The 21,836-nt window shown below is 39.0% G+C and overlaps 1 protein-coding gene across 1 annotated transcript; it reads left to right on the forward strand.

Annotated features, from left to right (window-relative positions):
* The first annotated feature begins 2,643 nt into the window (after positions 1-2,643).
* On the forward strand, positions 2,644-12,093 carry TEX36 (testis expressed 36). Its single transcript, XM_050959760.1, has 4 exons — positions 2,644-2,716; positions 5,385-5,516; positions 9,067-9,147; positions 11,571-12,093. Exons 1-4 carry the CDS (start codon positions 2,666-2,668, stop codon positions 11,799-11,801), a joined length of 495 nt encoding a protein of 164 aa, XP_050815717.1. The 5' UTR covers positions 2,644-2,665; the 3' UTR covers positions 11,802-12,093.
* The last annotated feature ends 9,743 nt before the right edge of the window (positions 12,094-21,836 follow it).

Raw genomic sequence — 21,836 nt, forward strand, 5'->3', positions numbered from 1 at the left:
AAAACTTTTCCTATAATTGTTCTAAAAGCAGTGGTGGTTCAAAATATTGTTTATTTCCTTCTTACTCACTTGAACTGGTAAGATGTTGAGTATGAGGAAAACCTCCTTACTGGGTGCTGAGTATTTACTTAGGTCCTGATCTTGCAAAAATGTATGCACATGCATGACTACACACAATGACATAATCTCACCATTTTAATCACAAGATTTGTGATATTTGATGTTTTTCTTAAAATACCAGCTTTTGGAGTCCTGTTATTTTTTGAGACTCTCTGCTTTTATTTCATTTATTTATTTCAAAAATAAGTTTCTAGCCTTCATAGTTACAGAGAAAAGCTTGAAAATGTTAAGTTTGCAGGCTCAAAGCTAGAAGGCAATAAAAGGCCCTTAAATTTATTATTTTTTAAATCTAGTGATTTTTTAAAGTCAATACCATGATTTCTTTGGGCCTTACTTGTGATTTTTGAACACTTGGATTTGGTGATACTGGAGTTGTCCCATTCAACTTTATGAGACTACTCACAGTGCATTAAGTTAAGCATGTGCATACATTCTTGCAGAATTGGGGCTGTAGTATGTAATATCTGTTAATATTGAAATCGGTAGGTCATCTTTTACACTTCCTTAACCTCTTGCTTTTTTTTTTTATTTTTTTATTTTGTATGGCAAATAGCCTTGCTTATTCATCTGCAGTATAAACTGGCTTTGCATTTTTTTGCCATCTAAGAAACTGAGATTTTTTTAAATGAACACTGATGTGTGTAAGTCTAAAACAATTCAATATAAGTACACAGAAATATATCTTACAGACAATACATTGGTGAGAAAACAGCACCTGTTTTATACACAGCACTATCCTATGGCAACAGTTAGTATAACAAAGCTTAAGTGTGGAAGTTGCCACAGCTGAGTGCACAAACACTCATAGGGGGAAAAAAAGGCAGGGAGAGAGGGCTTATTTCCACTGCTAATGTTCTGCTTATAAATAATTTTTAATTACAAAAAAGCTAGATGCTGACTTTTTAATATCAATCACTGTTATAATTATATTTTTTCTAAATCAAATAATATTTGATTGGAATTTTTGTGTTTTTTCTGTTTCAGAAATGGTATCTTAACATTGTGACAGCCATTCTGCTTTCAAGTGTCCTTGTTTTTATGGTTAGAATTCTTTCTTTTTTCTACAGATATTATCATCCAGATTATAAAATGTTATTGAAATGCTTGTTTTAAAATACTTTATTGGTTCTAAAAAAATTAAACATGTTTCAGAGTCTCTATTGCCTTAAGAGATTGTCCATGATTTTGTTTCTTTATCTCATTTTTGTCCAGCTGCTTTGGAACACAGGAAAGAATGGTTTTGTCTTCACTTGCGTGTTGACCTGGACCTCACTGAAATATCAGAACCACATGACAGCTTGATTTAAGTCAATGAACATGCAGGAGATTCATAATATAACTTGGTTGATTTTACACAAAGCTTCTTGGTGTACAGACTCAACCACTTAAAGTGTTGCCTAGACTCATATCACAAAATACATATAAGGACAAAGGAAAATGATCCCACTGATGTTTTCTTAGCTGATTCCTGAATTTAAAAAATAGGTTCCTTTAAATAAGGTATAGCTATTTTCCTTTCCCTAAGGCAGTGGTCCCCAACCTTTTTCATCTGGCAGGTGCCAGATGACAAGCCACGGAGGACTGTGGCAACAGACGAGCATTCACCAAAATTCCGCTGACAAGTGGCAACGTCAATGGGCATCACCACTGAAATGCTGCCAAGAAGACGCATCATCCAGAGGCGTCGCCGCCAAAATGCCGCCAAAAATTGGCAGCATTTTGGCGGCGACGCCTCTGGATGACGTAGCTTGTCGGCGGCATTTCGGCGGATGTTCATCCGCCGGCCAGTAGGCAGGCGCACATAGACGCCCCGGTGGGCGCCATGGCACCTGCAGGCACTGCGTTGGGACCCCTGCCCTAAGGAGATGAGTTTAGAACAAATGTATCCATAGGTGAAGCAGAGGAATCTCCTTGTACAGGTGTAAGTCCCACCATTATCCCTGATCTTTCACTTTGGGGAAGGCATCCACACAATAAGGGGGGGGGGGTCTCTTCCACCCCTCAGATGATGGAGTTTTCACCCCCACAGGTACTCCCCCTCCCTCAGAATAAGGGGCCCTACACTTGATGAATAGCAAGGTCTCATCGACCATAAAAGGGGTCTCTCCCCCTGCACCAGAATGAGGGAGGCATCTCCTGCACCCACAAGGATCTTCACTGCCTCACTGAGGTCTCCCCAACCATAACTTACGGGGATGGGGGAGGCTCTCACTTATGATCCATAAGTGAGACACTCTCCCATCCCCTGATGCAGGGCCTCCCCCGTCCACTTAAATGGGAGCTCTCTCGCCCACTGGGGATCTCCTCCACCCCTGTAAGGGAGTGGGGTCCCCCTAATCCAGGGAGTTTTCCTTCCCCCATAGCAAGGCCTCCCTAGCGCTGACAATGGGGGTCTCCTCACAGAGCGCGGTCTCCCGCGCGCGGGGGGCGTTCCGCTGGCGGACTAACGGCGGGCCCCTGAATTTCAGGGGCCGCGGCGCGGGCCGGTGACTATAGCAACCGCTGTCCGGCAGCTGAGGCCGCAGGTGGCGGCCCGGGCCCAGCGATGCCCAAAGGCAGGTTGGCCAACCCCAGCACCGAGCGGGACGGCGCTTGGGTGAGAGACCGGCGCTGGAGGCGACGCCGACCCGGCGTCAGTCCCCGGCCAAGCAGGACCCGAGCCAGCCCCCTTCGCCCCGGGCAGGAATAACCGCCCGTGGGGAGCGGGGGCAGAGCCCAGCGCACCCACCCACGCGCTGGTCCCGGCAGGGGCAGCTTATCGCTGGGAAGCGGGATAGCAACCGCCCCGGTTGCTCCAGGCTCGCCGCAGCCCTGCGGCTGGCAAAGCGCCCCAGCCGCGGGCGGGAGGGTTTGGCACCGGTCAGCCCTAGTGCTGGAGCGCGGGCCGGAATCTAGCTGGCTCAGGGCCGTGAGCCCCGCTGGCTTCTCTGCCCCTGAGCAGCTGGGTGGCCGTGGGCACGTTTCGTAACCGGGCCCCGCAAAGAGGAAGCGTGGCCGCGAGCCTGCTTGCTCCCTGGGACAGGGGAAGAAGGCCTGCGAGGCTTCCTTTCTCTGCGACTTTTATAGAAATCCAGCCAGGCCTTGTCTACCCTGGCAGGGTTCTGATAAAACTGGTCCGACTATGTCCCCCCACCCCCGGTGAAAAAATTTGATTGAAACAAACGAAAACAAGCCTTTCGTTTTCATTGACATAGCCTCTGAAATTTTCCAGTTTCCACTAACCAAATTTTCCACTAACCAAAAGGTTTTGGCCAAAATATTTTAATGATCAAACAATTTCTTCTGTGGAAAGAAAACACTTCATGTAAAATGTTTTATTTTGTCAAAACCCCTATTTTCCATTAAAAAAACAGTTTTGGAAAATTTTCAAGCAAACCTACTCTATGGTCTGGGACAGGGATAGGCAACCTATGGCACACGTGCTGAAGGCGGGACATGAACTGATTTTCAGTTGCACTCACACTGCCTGGGTCCTGGCCACCGGTCAAGGGGGCTCTGCATTTTAATTTAATTTTAAATGAATCTTCTTAAACATTTTAAAAGCCTTATTTACTTTACGTACAACAATAGTTTAGTTATATATTATAGAGTTATAAAAAGAGACCTTCTAAAAATGTTAAAATGTATTACTGGCACGCGAAACCTTAAAGTAGAGTGAATAAATGAAGATTCGGCACACTACTTCTGAAACGTTGCTGATCCCTGGTCTAGGATATTGACATTACCAATACCAAGAAAATGAAACCTAGTTACCTGAGATAGTTTGACTAAAATTGTGCCTTAACCCTAACTTTGTTTTTGTTAATACTTGTTTAACTGAAACTTTGTGATGAGAAAGATACTGGAGGATTCAATTCCTCTACTCCTTCTACTAAGGACCAAGACAGCTAGCAATATACATTTCTGAATCTAACAAATTTTTCAGCCAACAAAGGAAGAGTCTGAGAAATCTTGACATTACTGTTGTTTCTGATGTGTTCAGATCTTTTTTATAGGTGATAAAGAAATGGAAAGAAACACAACCACGGTTTTTTCTGTAGAGATCACCTTTAATCTCTCTCTTTTTCCACTTCTCTGAATGGGGACAATCATGATTATTTCCTTATATCACAGCATTATTGTGTGGATTAATTAATTTACATTTTCAACAAGTTACCCCAACTGAAATGATTATTCTTATTATTTTCTATTTGTAATTAGTTTGTGGTGACAAGGGTCTTATCAAATTACATGCTAGAGCTGTGATGTTAAATCCACATGAACCATTTTTTAAAAGTGCTTCCCCTTTCCCACTGGAAACTTTTCACAACATTTTCATGAATAGGACAGCAACACAGAAAGAAGTGAGATCAACTTTACTGTTATTGGAATTGATTGAATAACTTTTAATGTTACAATCTCATCACTCTATGGTGTGGTGTTTCATATGGGTTTACAAATTAATCTGTAAAGACATACTAAAAATCACTTTACAAACCTAGATCCATTTTTTCCTCGCAACTTTCTTAGATTTTCACAACAAATCTTTACGTTCAGAGCACATTTTCAACAGATTTTTTCCATGTTTCTAAGCTGCCCTGAATCCTCTTCTTTCTTTTTACTTATAGGTAATTTGCTATTTCTCCTCCAGGAGAAGTCTACCTTATACTTGTCTCAATTATAGGTTACACAAGAGCAGCAGCAGCAGCTTGATCTCACTGTTGCTGAGGTCTAGGTTCCTCAGCATTGTGTATGTATGTACACACACTTTCCACAAGTGCTTTGCTTCTTCGTGCAGGTTCTAAGACCCTGAACCTATAATGTGCTGAGCATCTTCTGCGAGGTGCTTAGTGCCATCAAGTCCAGTATCTTTCCATGTAGCGGCAAGAGCAGCAGCAATAGTAAAGATAACAATCTCGCAGCTGTGGCTGTGTGATGGATGCTCCTGCAACGTTAACTACCACTAAATTATGGACTTTCAGAAAACCCCCTGCAGAACTAACAGGATGTTGCAACTCATCATTCTAAATATGCTCTTTGCATGTTATAGCCCTTTCTCCTTCCTTCGTCTATTTTGTCTATCTATATCAGAAGCTCCTCAATGCAGGGATTGTGCTCTCTGTGTTTTTTATGGTAGTAGCACAGTAGGATCCCGATTCTGACTGGGGCCCCAAGTGCTACTTAATGCAAATAATAAAAATAAATGAAAATAAAAATAATAAAAATAACTGATTCTCTGATGCTGATGTGTTTGTTTTCTGGATCAAAACATTTATATTTTCTAGTTCCCGCACCTTGGAATATTCCATAGTCAACCTGAATCGGTCACAGACTGTATGCTAAAACAGGTACAAAATCCAGAAGAGGTTCAATATATTGAGAAGAGATTGCCACTAGTATACAAAATTCGGGAGCAGGTTAGTTATTGTGGACATATAATAGACTTACGGAACTCCTTGCTGCAGGATGTTATTGAGTAAATGCTTACTAAATTATCTGAATAAGAACTAACATAAAAAGTGTAATGGCTTCCAGTTTTCATGCTTAAGGGAATAAGTTGGTGGTCATCTGTGGTAAGGAAAAATTTATCCCAAGATATACTGTTGTTCAGTTATTACTATTTTTTATTAGTGCTGATAACTTTCTAAAACAAATTCTTTGTGTGTTGAAATATACTATAATTGGTCTCAGTCCAACAAATGTGGATAAAATATGTATGTATGACGGTTTGATTGAAATTTGGTAAGCAATTTTGAATTGTGTGGGAAATATGTGTTCCCTTGAGGAAGTTTGTTTTGCTAACTGAAACAGTTAAAGCCAGAAATTTCAAATTTGAATTCTTTTTTTTTAAAGACTTTACTGAGAGTTAGAAATCAAACCAAGTTTCAAAATAATCAGTAGTGTGTTTAAAGTTATGAACGTTTAAAGGCGACAGTTTCATGCATGCACACTGACCCTGCAATTGGATCCATGCATGCAGACCCTTGCTTTTTTCCCTTCTTTTAAAAGACCCCTGGAAACTGCATGCAAAAAAAGTGTTCTGCAGCACAAGGGTTGCAATGTTGTGCACTCCTAATGCAGCAGATTCCAAAGTTAAAGTTGTATCCACAACATTAATTGTGCTACATTGCTCATTTAGAGCATTTTCTGTTTCCTCTTTTTGTAAGGGCAACTCTTAACACATACCTAAAATATATAGAATGTGCTTTGGGGCCACATTTACTTTGTGGCAACAATCTTAATTTTTTGAATTTCTTGATTTCTGAGTCTGTAAAGGTAGAATTAATGGTAGTTGTGTTAATATTATTTATAGATTGCTATTAATATATGGTGAATGCTATCATTTTAACATGATCTCATAGTAAAACAAAAGAAAGCCATAACTAGCTCACATAGTGCCAGTTTTGGATAACTTTGCTCCTCAACTAGACTAACATGTAAAGTTATCAGAATCTGCAGCGTACATAGCACACTGGGCTCCAGTTCTGGAAGTCAGGCTGTTTGATACTCAGATCCCTGTCCCATAGAAAGTAGGGAACTTAACCCACTTTCCCAAAGAGTTGAATGTCTTGGTTTCATTGAACACCACTGTTTGGGTATGCTTTCTTGGAAGTTGGCACATTTAATCTGGGAGAGACAACGAACTGCATCCTTTGTTGCAGTTTGTCATCAGTTTGTCTCTGGCTGCTGTAGGGTGAAATTCCTACCCCTCCACTGAACAACTCTGCAGTTTTCTTGATGATTTCTCTTGTCCTCCCTGAAGAGGTGGCATCTTCATAGCGCTATTACAATCACATGAGACCAGAGGCCAAATTCTACTTCATTTATACTGGTTTAAAACCAGAGTAATTTCACTGACCTCAGTGTACTAAGAGCAGAATTTGATTAAAAGGGAGTAGTTAGGACTAGGAGGGGAGTTTTGGAAAAATGAGGAGAGGAATAGAAGGTTACAGAGCAGTATGGGATTTTATACCTTTCTCTGGAGCATCTGGCATTGGAGAAAGAATACCAGGCTAGATAGGCCATTGATCCATACTCATATAGCCTTTCTTATGTTGTGACCGTCATTTATTTTGTGTAGCTGTTTTCACTGTCTGGAAGAATTAATGAAGGCCCTTTCATCTATTTATGATGGATTAGAATGATGCCAGCAGAAAGAGAAGGAAGATAAATTAAAGAGACTGGAATGTGATGTCATAAAAACACAGTTTGAGAAAGTTTGTGTTGCTTTGACTTTTAAAAAAAAAACTGCTGATGAAAACTGTTTCAGTTTGAAAGGAGTTGGAAGGTCACTGTGTGCCAGAGCTGACTGTCTCGAATCTCTCTGTGTGAGGGAACTTCCTGGCTGTGAGGTTAATTACATTTCTCAGAGGCAGAAATATAGTTCTTTCTTAGATTATATTATTCATTGTTCTTACTTTGCTGTAATCTTAAAACCATTTTACTATAGCTTTTTTTCCATGTACTTAAATTTGTTAAATAGTTCCCAGAGATATTATTCAATATATATGTATCTTCTATTTTTCAGTTTTCCTGCAGCACATAAAAACTATAAACAAACTCACTATTCCTTTGTAAAGATGTAAGTTACTGGGTCTTAATCACACTGATGTATTTCAGTGGTAGCTCTGGGCATTTTATCCATGCAGGATTAATTACCTAGGGCCCTGATCCTGTAAGCAAGTACACATGAGTAGTCCCACTAAACTCAGTGGGTGTACTCACATGCATAACATAACTCTGGTGCATAACTATTTGCAAAATTGGGGCTTAGAGGCATATTCATGTTGTAGCTGATCTGCTTATGAAAATCCCACTGACTTCACTACGAGTTCTATGCATGGAGTAGGTATAGAATTGGATCCTTGAAAAGTACTACAGATCTATAATTAAGCAAAAGACTAGTTGAGTTTGTATGAGAGATTATATAGTCATAAGGCATATAGCACAAGACCAAACCAAATCTATAAAGTGTATGAAATGGAGATCTTCAGTTATAACCTAAACCCTGATCCTGCAGCTGATTCCATGCAGGCAGACCCTGGCATCTGCCTGTCCTTTCAGGATCAGGACCATAATTATATTTTTCTTTATAATTGATTTATATTTTTTGTTACAGACCACAATTTATTTCAAATAGCTTTTGTATTATAGCACAGTAAAACTAGATATGCCCCCTTGAGATGAAGATCTACAGTTATAAGATTCCTGCCTCCATATTAAGTGTAAAAATCATTAAAGAAGTTGTAAAAATGAACCGTTACCAACACAAACCGAAAGACGGTGCTTGGAGAAGAAAAAAGACAAGTCTAGTAGTCCAGAATACTTTTTGGAATGTCATATTTTAACCATTTTATACACATAGGACTGAAACTTTATATAATGCACAATTAATTTGTAAATTATTAAATTTATTACTTTCCTACAACTCTGTTCATGCATTTTCAGATGCTTTTTTAAAATAGTGCTTTAATTTTACAAAATGAATACAAAGTATGAGTAAAAGTTGAGTTTAAAAACTAGTTCTGTGCTTAATGGGCTCCCAGAGCCTGGTTACTAGATCGTATTCAGCACTTAAATCTCAGATTAACTCAGTTTTGAGTTCCCTTTTGTAGTTCAACCTTCATTTGTTGAGGGCTCGCTAATGAGCCATACAAAAATGTCTTGACATTTCTGTAATATCTTGGTGCTTCTATGGAGAATATGATTTCTCTGATTTGGAAGTTTGCATTTAATCGTGTGTGTGTTCAATAAGTCTTGTGAATATTAAATTCTGATGATTTTGGAGAAAAATACAGAGAGCCAATTTTGCAGGAATAAACCCACGTACAAGAAGATTTAACAGATAATGCCTCTGTTAATAAAAACTTAATTTTTGCATGTGTCAAAAAGGGCAGGCTAAGATTATAGCACACATAGATGGCATAAGGTATATTATAACTTATCTTTTCTGTATTTCTTTTTCAGAAAGCAGTAAAAAATCACTTTCCATTTTCAACCCATGACAACAGGCATTGTTTACAGAATGTGGGAGAGTACTTTGATTTTGTGAGTATCCAGCACTGAGAAAATCACCAAGTTCATATCTCTCAACCTGTCAGAGATTAAAAACAATATTCTTGCAAAATTCATGGATGCTCAAAAAGATGATGAGAGAAAATGCACACTAAACAGCACTGATAACATGTACAGATTGTTGGGACATAATTTCTTATGTGTAATGAAGTGGGTATGTCTTCTCAATCTTCATAACAGTATAATATAGCATTTACAGATACCTAGAATAGTATGTAGAATCTGGCAAGAGTGATACATACATAATTGACTTCTTATGGAGCATAGCAGCCCAAATCATGTCACTTTCTCTTAGTCTACAGGTTTATGCATTAGCCACTTGCAAAAGTGTTTTTATACTGATTTTTTAAACGGACACACTGATTGCTCGGTGTGCAAATGCAGATCTGGCATTCTGTTTTGGAAGCAGTGTTTTGGAAGTATTCTCACATTGCTGTGTTGGTGAAATTCATCTCTTCTCACAAAAAGTTAGAATAAATGGTCTTTTTGTAGGCAATAAAGTAGGGATTGTAAAAAATAACCTGTGAGCAAACTTCAGGACTGCAGCACAACCTCTCTGGACATGTCTTTATGAACAGTTAGTGCGTGGCCAAGTAGGGTGTAAATCTACAGTGCACTGGCCTGCTATGCACTAACTGTCCATGTGGACCCTGCTACCATGCACTGAAAGTTCCATATTGTGTTTTAATATACTCTGCTTTGATAATAGCATACCCTGTTACAGTCTGTGGGGCTAAAATAAAGGCTGTCCTGCTATCCCAGACTCTGGATCTGCACAAGCATAGATCATGTGCCCCTCTGGCACAACCCCGTCTCTCCCAGCTTATTTGGAGCTAGCGTGGTGCTTACCACTGTGGTGAGCAAGAGTTATAGAGGCCTCCCTATGTAGTTGTTCTGCCTGGAAGTTTAGTAGCCTAGAGGAGCTTATAGGATATGTGGTTAAAGGGATCTTAAGGCAATGGTTCTCAACCTTTCAGGGGTCTGATTTGTCTTACATACCCCAAGTTTCATCTCACTTAAAAAGCTCCTTGGTTACAAAATCAAACATAACAATGCAAAGTGTCACAGCAAACTATTACTGAAAAATGGCTTACTTTCTCATTTTGTCTCTATGGAATTTTAGTTTGTACTGACTTCGCTAGTGCTTTTTATGTAGCCTGCTGTAAAACTAAGCAAATATCTAGATAAGTTGATGTACCCCCTGGAAGACCTCTGCGTACTCCTGGTTGAGAACCACTGTCTTAAGGGAGCCACCATTCTGAGCAAATTTTTAAAATGTCCTCTTTTGCCTTTTACGTTTGCATGCGTAATAATTTTAATTTTGATTTTTTTTCCTATTTAGAATGTTGATAGGTTTCTATGGCAACATGAGATAGCATGATCTACTAGACCAGTGGTTCTCAACCTTTTCATCTGGCGGGCACCAGACGAAGGACTGTGGCGGTGGTGGAGCATCTGCCGAAATGCCGTCAAGTTTCTGTGGTATTTTGGCAGCGACGCCTCTTGATGATGTCACCTGTCAGCGGCAAGCAGCATCATCAAGAGGCGTCGTCGCCAAAATGCCACAGAAATTTGGTGGCATTTCGGTGGATGCTCCACCGCTGGCCAGGATGCGGACACCATTGCGCCCGCAGGCACCACATTGGGAACCCTGTACTAGACAGAGCGCAGTGTCAGGAGTCAGGAACTCCTATGTTCTGATTCCTGCTCTGCTACTGAATCCCTTTGTGACCTTGGGCAACTCTTAGGCCCAGATTTCCAAAAGCATTCATTAAATGTTGAAAACCTTCCATTTTGTTTGCCCAGTGTGCTATACTCAATGCCTGATAATTTTCAGAGATGCTGATCATGTGGAACTCTAGTGGGAGTTCAGTGAGAGCTGTGGGTATATCACATAAGAAAAATCAGACTCTCTGGGTCTCAAATTTGTCACACAAAAGTAAGGGACACTTTTGAAAAACTTGGTTTTATACTTTGTTTGTTTATCTGTAAGCCGTAAATAATGTTATTTACCTCACTGGGCTGTTATGAGGATTCATTTATTTAATACTGCACTTTGAATATATAAAGTGCTATAGCAATTAAAAGAATTATTATTTTATTCATAATAATAGATCAAAAGTCAAGATGTCTGTTTTTGGTTTTCCTTTGTCTATGCACCAGCATAGTTAATCACGCTACCAGAAAGCTATATATTGGTAGGTCTGAGAATAATATTTATAACCTAACTGCTTGCAGCAGAGGTTCTGATAATCACTTTGGTAAGTGCTTCTTTAATTTTTAACTGCTTCATGACGAAGTAGTGGATTTCTTCCCTAACATTCCTAACTTTAACAGTGAAACTGTGATCCTGAAATGTGTATTTTTATCAGTTTTTCCTTCAATCTTTTTCCTAGAGCCTAGGACGAAAGAAGGTTGAACCAGAAAGAAGGCAACAGAATTCACAAAACTTCTGTCTGCGGGCACATGAATACATTCCTAGTAGTCATGATGGTTTTACCATTTATCAAACATCATTCATAGGTGATCAAGATACCAAGCGTCCTTTTTGTAGGCGATATCCAAAACAACACTTAGAAAGGTGCTACATTTATAAATGTGTTCCTGAGAATGAAAAACACATGTAGTCAAACCACCATGTTAATTGCAGGATTCCTTATTTCGTATTAATTATTTAATATTATTTACTCCTTATTTATCAATATCCTTTCTCTGGATCTGAACCACTCTTACCCATCAAACACATGATGGAATAAATATCTATGTAAAATGGATACTGCAGTACATGTTGCAAATATTTACAGTTGGCAAGTTCATTGAAATTAGCAATTATCTTGCTGTTTGCATTCTTTAGCTTTACTGAAAACTAAAATTGCTATGAAAACATTATAAGTTACAATAAAGTAAGTTGTAATGATTCACAACAACATTGGGAGGTAAAATATAGTTGTCTTTGTATAGTTATATTTTGAAAAAATATCAATATTGGAAGAAGAGAGGCAGACCCAGATCCACAAGGGGACTTAAATGTTGCTCTGAGCTCACCTACCAGATTGGTCAAGATAGGTGGAGGAAAGCCTATCTTCACCTGGTTTGAGGATCGTCTGGGGCTTAGGCATGATATATTCACTTGGATGGCTAGAGTGTAAGGCATTGTGTGCATGCCCAGTGGCAGAAACGTAGGCACCAAGGGAACTCTGACAGAAAAAATTTAGGCACTGAGGGATTTTAGGCACCTTCTGGGTTAGGCAGCAGCCAAGCAGGAGTTTTGAGGCTCTCTGGTGTCTAAATTTTGGACTTAGGTGCTGAAAGTGGAGTTAGGTCCTTTTGTGATAAGTCCTTTTGTGGATCTGGGCCACAGTGATTATACTTGTGCAGTATAATTTGAAATTGATTTATGCTTTTAGGCACAAATCATGGTCCATGTCTGCTGGTGCAGAAGCTCCTCCAGCAGTGGAACCAGTAGCATGGGGGGCAATGTGCAGGAGTTGATGGGGGCTGGGCAGTCAGGTGGGTACAGTGAAGCTGGATCCTTGGGACCCTCCCCCCCGCACACACACACAGGAACCATGTCAGGATCATACACTGTCATTTCAGACATAGGATGAACTTTGCTGTGCTACGTCATGGTTGTGAAGGGGGGATTCCTCTCTTTACTTTCACCTCAACACATACACCTCTGCCCAGGTTTTAATGATGATGGATATGGCCCATGAGAGAAACTACGTAATAAAGCAACTGAATTCTGTGTTATGGTGTAAAATAAATGTAGGCATAACAAAGAAGGAGATGGACAGAAAGGGATGTCACAGTGTGTGTATGTGATTATATATAACATTGACAGTGGTAGGACCAGGAGGAAATAATTTAGGAAAAGGTTTAGAATGGTAAGCTGTGTAACGGCTTTCATTGAGCTTAGGGTAGATGGGGTCTGGAAAGAACTCATGTTCTTATGCTTGAACACCATCAGCAGCAAAATAAACTAAAGGTTGATCCTACAAGCCTTCTGCACAAGAAACTCCTATGGATTGCAGCATGTGGAAGAATTGTAAGATTAGTTCCAAAAACAATGTGTTTTCCTTCTGCAGAGCATTTTAACTCATATTTTATCATCATTCCAAAACAGAAATGTACACATCTTAGAACAATCTCTAAACAAACACATCACCATGCAAAATAGTGAAGAACTGGCAACTAAAGCACAAACTTATAGGAAAGGTTGACTTGACTACTAAATACATTTATTTTCACTTTGAATTCACTGAGTTGGAAAGATGCAAGAGTTATTTTTGGCATATTTTTAATCTATGGATACTAACATGCGATGGAAAATCTCCTCACATCACATCAAAATATATTATACTGGAAGATTTCCAGAAGCATGTAGTCATTTCCTTAGCACATGTGGAAATAAATAAAAAAATAAAAATAATAATACAATAATGATTTTATTTATAAAGTGCCCCCCTACTGAGGTACTGCACAACATTTTGAAATAAAAAACATCATTAAACCATAGGAAAAAACAGATAAAAGGCCAAGTAACATAGGGTCATTAAAAAAGAATAATTTTGTTTGTTTGTTTCAGAGTGAATAGAACCAGTCTGACAGCTCTAAAATCAGATTTTCCAAAGCTTTAGCCAACAAATTTCACCCCCAAACTGATTCAAAACCAATGTGCATGCCAATTATATGGTATGTGAAGTACCCCACACTGTTCAGTATACCCAAGAGGGTAATCTTGGGCCTTCACCAGAAGGAAGAAAAACATTACAAATGCACAAAGAATGTGTATCTGGTTTACTATTACAAATGAATATAGTGAAATGAGTCTCTGGTTTGTTATGCTTTTCCCCAACAATAAAAGATTCCAAATTTGTTTCTCTGACTTATTTTTGCTTTGTTTAAATTTTTATTTAAACTATTTAAAAAAAAAAGTAGTTGTGGATTAGTTTGTCAGTAAATTCTCAAACAGGATTGTAATAAATGCCAGAGGAAAAAGTGGAGGAAACATGTTCTGTATCCAAACTGGAATTTAAATTGTCATAGTTGGGCTGAGTAAAACAGGTGATTTTCCAACTCCCTGTGATACTCTAAAGAACATGTTTATATATTTATAGATGAGACAATATATGTAACTGTATGTAATTTTTAAATGACTGATGAGAAGCCCAATCTATTGGAGTGTTTGGTCTTCTGAGACCACATCCACAAAGGAATTTAGGCATCTAACAACCAATTTTAGGTGGTACTGCAATCCACAAACGCCTGCCTGCCCTATCCCGTAAGTGCCTAAACTCACTTGCCACCTAATTTTTATTGTAAAAGTTCCCTTACCACCTGTTTCTGCCTCTATACCCTGCTACCTTTAGGCACTGAGATGCCTGTCTCCCCCATAAGCTGCAGCATGTTCCACAAACTGGGGAAGACAGGTGCTCTTCTGCCTATGTTGCCTACTCCCATAGGTGAGCTCAGAGGATGCCTAACTCCACACTAAATTGCAGGGGCAGGGGTGGAAAACCTCATAACCTTTAGCCCAGTGCTTACGGTACTCATTTGGAATGTAGTAGATGCCAGTTCATTTCCCCCTTCTGCCAGATGTGGAGAAGGTGAGTGCCCTAACCACTAGACTATAGAGCAACTCACTCTCTCTCTGGCCCAGTTATTCATTAACTTAATTAAAGTGAAACTGCTTCAACAAGAGAATGAGAAGACGCACATGATAAAATTCCACGGACCAGTGACTATGGCTCTCTCCTCTGAAATAGGGAACTCACCATTCAAATCCCTTCTCATCAGGCTGTGGAAGGAATTGAACTGAGGTCTCCTGCATCCTGGATGAATGTAGCCTGGGTGCAATTATAAATGTTAATATTAATATAGCTTGTTCCCAGTACAAAACACTTTTACACCAGTATAACTGTGTCCACACTAGGTGTACTGGTATAACTTTATCAGTTTAAAATCTCTCTCTCCCATCCCTAACTAACATAGTTATACCAGTGCAAGATCTGTGTGTATCTCAGGCCTTGGACCAAGTTAGTATTAGTTTGGTTAACTCAGAATTCCTAAAATAAAAGAAAGTATTTGTGTGTTTACACCCGAGCTACCTGTGAACTTTCTCTTGTTGTTCAGACACTTCCTGTCTGCTGCATTGCCCAGGAAGCACTAGCTGGCAAACAATGGAAAACAATTCTACTGTGTAACAAGAAAGGAGCACATACAGCTTCCTCTTCCCAGATTTGTTGTTTTATGCCTCCCTTCCCTACAAAGTTTTAAAATAGTGAGATGATCCAATGCTTTATCTCTAGAACATCTAATTAAAGGGAAATCTATTCATCAGAGAAGTAATCTTGCCTGACCTTAATTTGGACACATGGCAATTGTGGGTGTAGATGAACCATAAAAAAATACCCAGCTTATGATTCATTCAGGCAGCTGTGTAATATTTATGACAAGTCAGCAGAGGTTGTCACGCTATCTTTCCTCCAATCAATGTTTTCTAAATTTCTTATATCTGAGTAATACAGATTTGTAAGTGAAATTTCTAGTTTATATTTAAAAATTCTCGAGTATGGGGGAGAATTCCATTCCAATGCAAAGGAGCCCCAAATCTCTAGGTTTCACTTAAGCCCATAGGGTGACATCAGCTTGTGATTGGACCATCTATCTGTGGGAGAAGTGCAGAACAGGTTCGGTAAGCTGAATCCAGCCTGCTATATAGGTCCCTTTCTCTTCCTCTTCTGCCTGTGGAGACATACTGCTAACTGAGATGGAAAGCTTTTGGGGGAACCCCTCACTAAAAGTTTGGCAGCCCATCACTGAACTGAAGAAGTCTTCTGCATCCTTCTAAACAATGCAAGTTATTTCTGCTCCATATTGCACGTAATATCTTGTAAAAAAAGAGAAATATTAAGAATATGCTTTTCTCCTGCTTTGAGATTTCTAGAAATAGCAAATACTCATCTAAGTTCCATAAAGCACTTTAGAGACATTACTTAATTAACACTTACAATATCCCTATGAAGCAGATAAGTAATGGATTCCAAATTACTGATGGGTTAATTGAAGACCAAGGGTGACTTACCCAAGGTCATTCAGTAAGTCAACAGCAGGGTCAGGAGCATAGAATCCAGGACTCCTGACTCCTAAACTTCAACGCTAACTAATAGTGCCCCTCCCCTTGTCCAGGCTTTGTACATATCAGTATTAGAGCCATGTAGGAAAACGTGCTCAGCAAACATACCCAATCATAGCTTTCAGAAAAGAAAACAAATTTTCATTACCTCCTTTAATATTCTTTAAAAATGTAAGGCAGTTTTTACAAGTGGAAACTTGCTATTTCCTTAGGTGAAAGTAAATACTGTTTAATTTTTTTTATTTTAAAAAATCAGAAATAAAGATCTGCATTATGGGCCCAGACTGACAAACCATAACTGCCATAGAGCACAGGGCCTGTTACTGTGAGCAGTGCACCTAGACTTGACACCTGTCCAGATTTTTGCAAGATTATCCCTTTTTGAGGTAGCTGTGCTGTGAAATCTGTAAGGATGTTTATTATACACTGTCAACTATCCAGTTTTATGGGCACAGGATCATCCCGGATGCACTTATTTTTCATACCTCAGAGGTGGAACCCTGTCATAATCAGATAGCTAAGGGTTAATGTTCTTTTATCTGTAAAGGGTTAACACAGGGAACCAAACACCTGACCAGAGGACCAATCAGGAAACAAGACTTTTTCAAATCTGGGTGGAGGGAAGTTTTGGGTGTGAGTCCTTTGTTCTTGGTCTGTTCCCTCTCTCGGCTCTGAGAGTGATTTTTCTATCTCCAGGCTTTCTAATCTTCTAATTCCAAGTTGTAAGTACAAGGATAGTAAGACAATAGGTTTATATTGTTTTCTTTTGTATTTACATGTGTGTAGTTGCTGGAATGTTTTAAATTGTATTCTGTTTGGATAAGGCTGTTTATTCATTTTTTTCCTTTAAGCAACTGACCCTGTATATTGTCACCTTAATACAGAGACTATTTTTAATGTCCTTTTTCATTCTTTTTATATAAAGCTTTCTTTTTAAGACCTGTTGGAGTTTTTTCTTTAGTGGGGACTCCAGGGAATTGAGTCTGCAGCTCACCAGGGAATTGGTGGGAGGAAGAAATCAGGGGGAAAATCTCTTTGTGTTAAATTTACTAAGCCTGACTTTGCATACCCTCTGGGTGAGGGGGAAGAGAGATTAGATCTCTCGGTACTTGTGTTTCCAGGACTGGAAGCAGGGAATCTCCTAGGGTCGTCCAGGGAGGGGAGCCTGGGAGGAAGTAACAAGGAAACAAGGGGAGGGGGTTATTTCCTTTTGTTGTAAGACTCAAGGCATCTGAGTCTTGGGGTCCCCCAGGGAAGGTTTTGGGGAGACCACAGTGAGCTAGGCACTGTATAATTCCTAGCTGGTGGCAGCAATTACCAGGTCCAAGCTGGTAACTAAGCTTGGAGGTTTTCATGCTAACTCCCATATTTTGGACGCTAAGGTCCGGATCTGGGAAGAAATGTTATGACAAACCCCAAGTCCAACACTAGTAAATGGTTGGAGGATTAGTTCTATAACAGTTGCAGGTCATTCATACCTCAAAATGCATTAATGACCCTAAACACAGAGCTTCTCATCTTATTGGATAATTAATCAATGCCCCAGTGGCACTTTGGCAGTGCTTTCTTTCACGCTGTGCTTCCCCTTAGATGGTAGTCAGATGGTGTATGGCTGTATCCATTTATGGGGAAAGTCAAAAGACAATAAAGTTTAATTTCCTGATTCTCTTGGGATACAGTGGTTCTTTTTAACCATGATTATTCACTGGAGGAGAAATTAAAAAGCAGCATGATCAACATATTGCATAATATTTCATGGTTGGGGTTAAGTACCAGGTTTTTAAAGACTAATTTTTAACAAGACTGTAGTATTACTGAGCAAAACCTTTTACCAAAAGTGTCTAAAGCTAATAACAAAAGTAAGATTAGACAAAACACAATATCCTTTGTTCACTTCTTATGGGGCCTGTCTAAATATGTGGTTTTAATTTTCTACCTAAACTTAGCTTACTATTTGAAACCAAATATCTAACAAATAATATAAATTTCTGATAGGGTCATCTTAAAAATATTTTGTAGTTGGTAATAGTTACATACCACAAGAGGACAAATGGCTGTGCATACCCCAGCTCTAAGTAATAAGGAAAGAACTTGATTTGGTCTCACACCAGTTGTATGTTAGTATAACTCCACCGTTGTCAATGGAGTTAGTCCTGGCTTACATTGGTATAAATCAGACCAGAATCAGGTCATAGGAATGCGAGTAAATTGATTCAGACTTGGATTAAGAGATTTATACACTTTAAGGTGTTTTTAAATTGAGCTTTCATGTTGTTACAGGATTCAGATTCTTTCATTTTGCTATTGTTTCTCTTTTGTCTTTATTAAATTCTATAACTTGGCCCCATCTATTTAACTGAACCAGAATGAGAAAATCCTATAAAGTAGAAAAAATTATTTAAAAGAAGTGGCCTTTGAATTTAGTTTTAATTCAACATTAAATTATGTTTCTGTCTTCAAGTTTTGGATGTGTGCTAAACATGGGAACTAATAGGATCCCCTTTAGAACATAAGCGTATTGATTTTTGGAGAAAGTGATGGATAATAACTCCTATTTCAGTGTTAGCTTACATTTTTGATTTCCATATGGGTTCAGTAAAACATTACCCTTCTAAAGCTGCTACAGTGTGTCTTTATATTACAAATTAGAGAATTGCTAAAGTATCTAAATACCCTATTTTAAGTCAATCATTAACTAACTACCTGTGAAATTTGGAATTCTTGTTAAGCATCATTTTCCTTTTCACAAACAAGTAAGAAAACTAGAGAGACTTTTTTGCTTTAATTCTGGTTTTGTACTTTTTTATTTAGAAAAAAATATTTATTCATATTCACTGGCTATATGATCCCCTCTCACAGAGAAATGTGCAGGAGGGACACACATACTATAGAGATGGATGCCAATATGAAAACCTAAGCATTGATCCTGCAACAGGGTCCATTTGGGGAGACCATTACTTCCATGTACATCCTCACTGAAGTCAGTTGGGCTCCACATGCTCTGTCCATACAGATTCAATTACAGAACCAGGGTCTTTGTTAGCGGGGTAACTCCACAAGTGAATAAAACATTTTTTTTAAAAAAAAGAGGAGGAGGAGAATCAAAAGAATAAGGTGCCTCTTGCCAAGATCACAAGTAATTAAGTTCCTCAGGTGGAAGGAGAGTTTTAGGGGAGTGAAGACAGTAAGAGCCACACTGCCTCCCAATCATGAGGATTTGAAAGATCTACAATGAAGGCAAACCCCAGTTTCTCAAATACAGAAGCATCTGTGTGAAGGACTGGAGTCCTTGCTGTTCTGCTGGCTCTGCCTTTCACTTCCTGACAGTACAGCTCTACATTGGCTGATTCCCTACCTAGCTATGCAGAGTTAGTGCAGCCTTCACTCCTGAGCAGCTATCTAAGTGGGTATTCATGGGTTGTGATGCAGCAGAATGACATTCTACTCCTTCCCTGCCACTGACTCCACCCTCAAAGTACCACAAAAGAGAGATCCTGCTGAGATATGTCAAGGAAACACCACTTCCTCCTTTGTCACCAGAATCAAGGTCACCCTGGTTGATGGAGGGGCTGATATTCTAGGTCATTGTATCATGATACAGTCTGGGATTACTAAATTCTGCTAAAAGCTATTTGTGAATTAGGTCAGCAGTGGAAACAGTCTCTTCACCTGATTTATCCAGTTTATTTTCATCTTGTTCTTAAATTTCAAAATGTCTAGACTCTGATTTCATTGCCAAAATATAAGGATTTAGGCCCAGATCCACAAGTATATTTAGGCTCCTAACTTCCCTTGATTTCAACAAACTTGTTCACCAGTATGTGGTCTATATGCTAGTACTTACAATATGAAAAAAACTATGTCACGACTACTGGTATCCTCCACAATATTCTACCCCCATATCAAGCTTATCTTAACATTTGTTCTGTGTCAAAAGTACAGAGAACTTATAAAATGTACTTGTGAAAACCTTTGCTAATGAAAACTTCCATCATGTTTTCCTAAACAGCTTTACTCCAGAGCTAACATGCTGATCTATTATAAAAATGCAATAACTTCTAAAACTAGCTATATTTTGCTATTTTTCCCCTGTAGGTTTTTTGCAATATGTTTCTAGAAATATTTTATGCACTCTGACACAAAACAATATCTACAGCTATAATAATAAATTAGATGCAGTGGGAATTTAAGCTTGTTCTTGTGTTCAAGGTGATATAGTGAAACTCATTCATAATGAAGAAAAAGTCATTATTATGCAGCATTTTATTTATTAAACATGCTCCCAAATTATCCTGAGTATATAACAGAATGTTTCTAGGGCTTTGTTACAACCATGGTCTAGTAAAATCTACGTGAATAACACCATATTTGCATAACTGAGATTTCTAAGAATATAAACCTTTCATATTTTAAGCTCTGCCAAGCCTTGCTCCTTTTCTACATATCTGTCATAGTTTTATCATGAATCAAAAAAAAAACCAAACCCAGAATCAGTAACATGCATAATCAGGCTCCTTCTGATTTCAGTATGCAAATATACTACATATTGATGAAAATTTTCTGAGTCTAAAGTTGTTCTGTTCTTTTTCCTCTCAGCAGTCCCTAAGCCTTTTAATTTTAATATTTCATGCACTAGTGCACAAACAATATAAACATGAGATCATGTATCGAATAACTAGTTAAAATGTATTTATTAGATGGTTCACTTAAGAGATTTTTTTCTTGACTAACTTTAAGACAGGTTATGTATTCTGAAAGGCCAATAACAAATAGATCACAAAGGCCCAAATCCGGCAGCTGGAAAGGGGATTGCTGCACCTGTGTGCATGCTATCAATTGGAAAATCAAAGCTATCCCAATACAGCAGTTGGTTGATCAGTGAAATTTGGTCATTTGATCACCAGCTGCATGGCACAGTGCTAATCACAAATGCCTGTTAAATTGTGAGGTGATGAAGCTGATACTCAACCAAGACACAGTTATGTCCTTGATGCATCCTAATGAGTGAACTTACATTCATAAGTCACCTAAGCAGGGGCAATGTTCACATGGGATATGGATTAATTACTCTAAAATAGTCAGGTGCTTTTCCATTACACACAGTCAAAAAATATCACATTCATGATTATTGCAATATATTGTAGTACTGTTCGATGTATTCTTAGACTGCCCACCATGCATACACAATATGCTATAGGACAGGGATGTCCAATCTGAGGGTACGTCCAGACTACCCGCCGTATCGGCGGGTTAAAATCGATTGCTCGGGGATCGATATATCGTGTCTAATCTAGACGCGATATATCGATCCCTGAGCGCGCTTATATCGATTCCGGAACTCCATCAACCCCAACGGAGTTCCGGAATCGACACGGAGAGCCGCGAACATTGATCCCGTGCCGTCTGGACGGGTGAGTAATCCGATCTTAGATATTCGATTTCAGCTACGTTATTCACGTAGCTGAAGTTGCGCATCTAAGATCGATTTCCCCCCCTAGTGTGGACCAGCCCTGAGCCTGAGAAG

This window comes from Gopherus flavomarginatus, chromosome 6 (assembly GCF_025201925.1).
Source record: "Gopherus flavomarginatus isolate rGopFla2 chromosome 6, rGopFla2.mat.asm, whole genome shotgun sequence".
NCBI lineage: Eukaryota > Metazoa > Chordata > Testudines > Testudinidae > Gopherus > Gopherus flavomarginatus.

Excerpts from the sequence above, each read along its gene's own strand:
- TEX36 (XM_050959760.1), top strand. The coding sequence starts at position 2,666 with ATGCCCAAAGGCAGGTTGGCCAACCCCAGCACCGAGCGGGACGGCGCT. Across the intron at positions 2,717-5,384 it reads CCGAGCGGGACGGCGCTTGG|TTCCCGCACCTTGGAATATT; the intron begins GTGAGAGACCGG and ends TATATTTTCTAG. Across the intron at positions 9,148-11,570 it reads TGGGAGAGTACTTTGATTTT|AGCCTAGGACGAAAGAAGGT; the intron begins GTGAGTATCCAG and ends TCTTTTTCCTAG.